The 2711-nt window shown below is 37.0% G+C and overlaps 1 protein-coding gene across 1 annotated transcript in view; it reads left to right on the forward strand.

Moving 5' to 3' along the window:
- The window catches only part of LOC107024941 (probable carbohydrate esterase At4g34215), a 6860-nt gene extending 4576 nt beyond the window's left edge, over nt 1-2284 (forward strand). Inside the window, exons 2-4 of the mRNA XM_027913927.1 lie at nt 871-1143; nt 1586-1893; nt 1988-2284. Coding sequence (XP_027769728.1) covers nt 871-1143; nt 1586-1893; nt 1988-2206 — 800 coding nt within the window. The 3' untranslated portion in view covers nt 2207-2284. The remainder of the gene's footprint in view (nt 1-870; nt 1144-1585; nt 1894-1987) is intronic.
- The last annotated feature ends 427 nt before the right edge of the window (nt 2285-2711 follow it).

Here is a 2711-nt window from a genome sequence, read left to right on the forward strand (position 1 = left end):
GGAACAATTCTGGAGAAGATCTCAGATTATGGTTTGTCATCATCAAAAAGGGGGAAAATGTTATTTGTAGTTTTGATGATTTGACAAACTTAGGGACCTTGTAAAGGTACCGGGTTTATTACTTAAGTATTGCAGGTTCTTACTTGAGTATTGCAGGGTTCTTGTCTGAAGTATTGCAGATGAAACAAACCCAGGGACCTAGTAGAGGTACCAGGCTCTCATGATGATGAGCCAGTCGACTGCCAGCTGGAGATAGTACAGAAAGTAGGTGCACACTTCCCGATGGCGTCAGAAAGTGTGACCTTTCCAACCAATGGCAAAGAAGTTTAGGAAAGGGACTTGTCTATACAAAGACACTTTCCTAAACACTTTTTGGTGAGTTTTTGCAACTTGATAAAAACTTTTCAAGAACTCTTGCAAAGGCTACACAAAGCAAAGGCAGAATTATTCCAAGGACAACAGCAACATCTGGAGCTTTTCGTCTAGTTGTTTAGGAATTTATTCTCTTGTTCTTAAATTGTAAACCACTCCTAAATCTATAAAGGAATTGGTGTGTTGTGTTAGAAGTCTAAGTTGTCCAGGTGGGATAGCTTAGTGGGTAGATTGTTTTTCTACTTAGGCTTGTTGAGCAATAGAGGACTATTGCTTAACGGTAAGATTGATAACTCTTTCTTACGTTTGGTGTAATCGTGTTTCGCTTTTGCTTTTGAAGATTAGTGAAAACGATTGAAAATCCTGTGAGACAGGTCGTGGTTTTACTCCCTTAAGCAAGGAGGTTTCCACGTAAAATCATTGTGTTGATTTTACTGCATTTAACTTTCTGGTATTTTTCTGAAGTGAAGTAAGGGACCTGGTCCATTACTTGTTAAGTTGAGGCACATATTCTATCACTTATGATCATGGCTTTATCTTATTTTACATCTATAGCAAATTCGCAGGTGAAGAACATCTTCTTACTAGCTGGACAGAGCAACATGTCCGGCCTAGGAGGTGTTGTGAAGAACATATGGGATGGTATCGTTCCGCCGGAGTGTAGCCCTAATCCGGCCATCCTTAAACTTGATGCCAATCTTCAATGGGTGGAGGCAACTGAACCTTTACATGCAGATATTGATGTGAATGTTACTTGTGGGATTGGTCCAGGTACGTAGAGACGGATTTATAAGGAGTTAAACTAAACTCAAAGCTTTCGGCTCGAATTATGTATGTAGTTGTCAATACGAGCTAGCCCAATCCGTCATGGCTAACCAATATGAATTTTGGAATTTGATGGGACAGGTCTGACCCACTATTTTGATGGGCCAAAAACATCTAAGTCTAATCCAACACTAAATGGGCTGCAACTGGGGACCCATGCATTAGAATTTTAATGTTTACATAAATATCTTGAAGATAATATTACCAAGTGTTTCTTTTCAAATATCTTGAGATGTCATAAACCAACAATATAGCTCCCTTTGTGAGAAAAAAGAAGAAGAAAACACACTAATGTTTTTTTTTTTAATTTTTAAAATTGTGTATGCGTATAAATAGATTAGACTTGCTCTGAACATACTAACTATAAATTCTAGATTCGTCTATGCAGGTATGCCCTTTGCAAATTCTTTGTTGAACAAAACTTCATGTTTTGGGATAGTAGGGTTGGTACCATGCGCGATGGCGGGGAACAAAATAAGTGAATGGCAAAAGGGGACTTTCCTTTACAATCAGCTGGTGATGAGAGCCAAGGCTTCTACAGTGCAAGAATATGGGATAATTAGAGGTATGCTTTGGTATCAAGGGGAGAGTGACACAATGAGCCAGAGTGATGCAAATTCTTATAAAGAAAAAATGCAACAATTTTTCACTGACTTGAGAAATGATGTTGGAATACCAGAGCTTTTGATTATCCAGGTAAACTCTAATGCTACACTCTCTCTCCGTTTTAATTTGTTTGTCTGGTTTGGATAAGTAAATATATTTTTTTTTGTTCAAACTTTGTGTGTAGGTGGCTCTAGCTTCAGGAGGAAAACATTACACAGAAATAATAAGAGAAGCACAGTTAAATCCTGGCATTGCTAATGTAGTAACTGTTGATGCCAAGGGCTTGCAGTTGCAAAAAGACAATTTACACCTTACTGCTTCTTCACAAGTTCTTCTAGGACAAATGATGGTTGATGCTTTTCTTGAGACAATCTTAACCACAACCTCATCTATTAATTGTTAATAGTGAAACAATAATATTTCAATTAAGTGCTATCTAGGTCGATCACATCATCATGTTTATCTTTAGATTTATATATGTATTAGTTTCTGAATACGTGTCAATCAGACTTCTAGATACATATGATATCAAATTATATGTGAAAATTGTTAGAATCGAAATAAGCAGGCGTAATGCGGAAGCTAGCAAAGCAAATTTCGAAAAATCATAAGTAAGAAGACAAACGAGAAATATATCAAAAGACACAGAGATTTAACGTGGTTCAATCGATTGACCTACGTCCACAAAGGAGATGAGCAATGCATTATAAATATGAGAGTACAAAATACAGAGAAACAACCTCAACCAATTCATTCGGAATACATGGGAGGTTCACACAAGTGATAACGTATCAAGCTTGTGACCCACAAATTTCCCCCCTAACCAAAACTCTCAAAGCCTTTAAAAGACTACATTGTAAATGCTGATTAAGTTAGAAGGAACATTCCTTAAAAAAAAATTAGTCAAT

The sequence above is a fragment of the Solanum pennellii genome, chromosome 1 (genome assembly GCF_001406875.1).
Source record: "Solanum pennellii chromosome 1, SPENNV200".
Classification (NCBI taxonomy): domain Eukaryota; kingdom Viridiplantae; phylum Streptophyta; class Magnoliopsida; order Solanales; family Solanaceae; genus Solanum; species Solanum pennellii.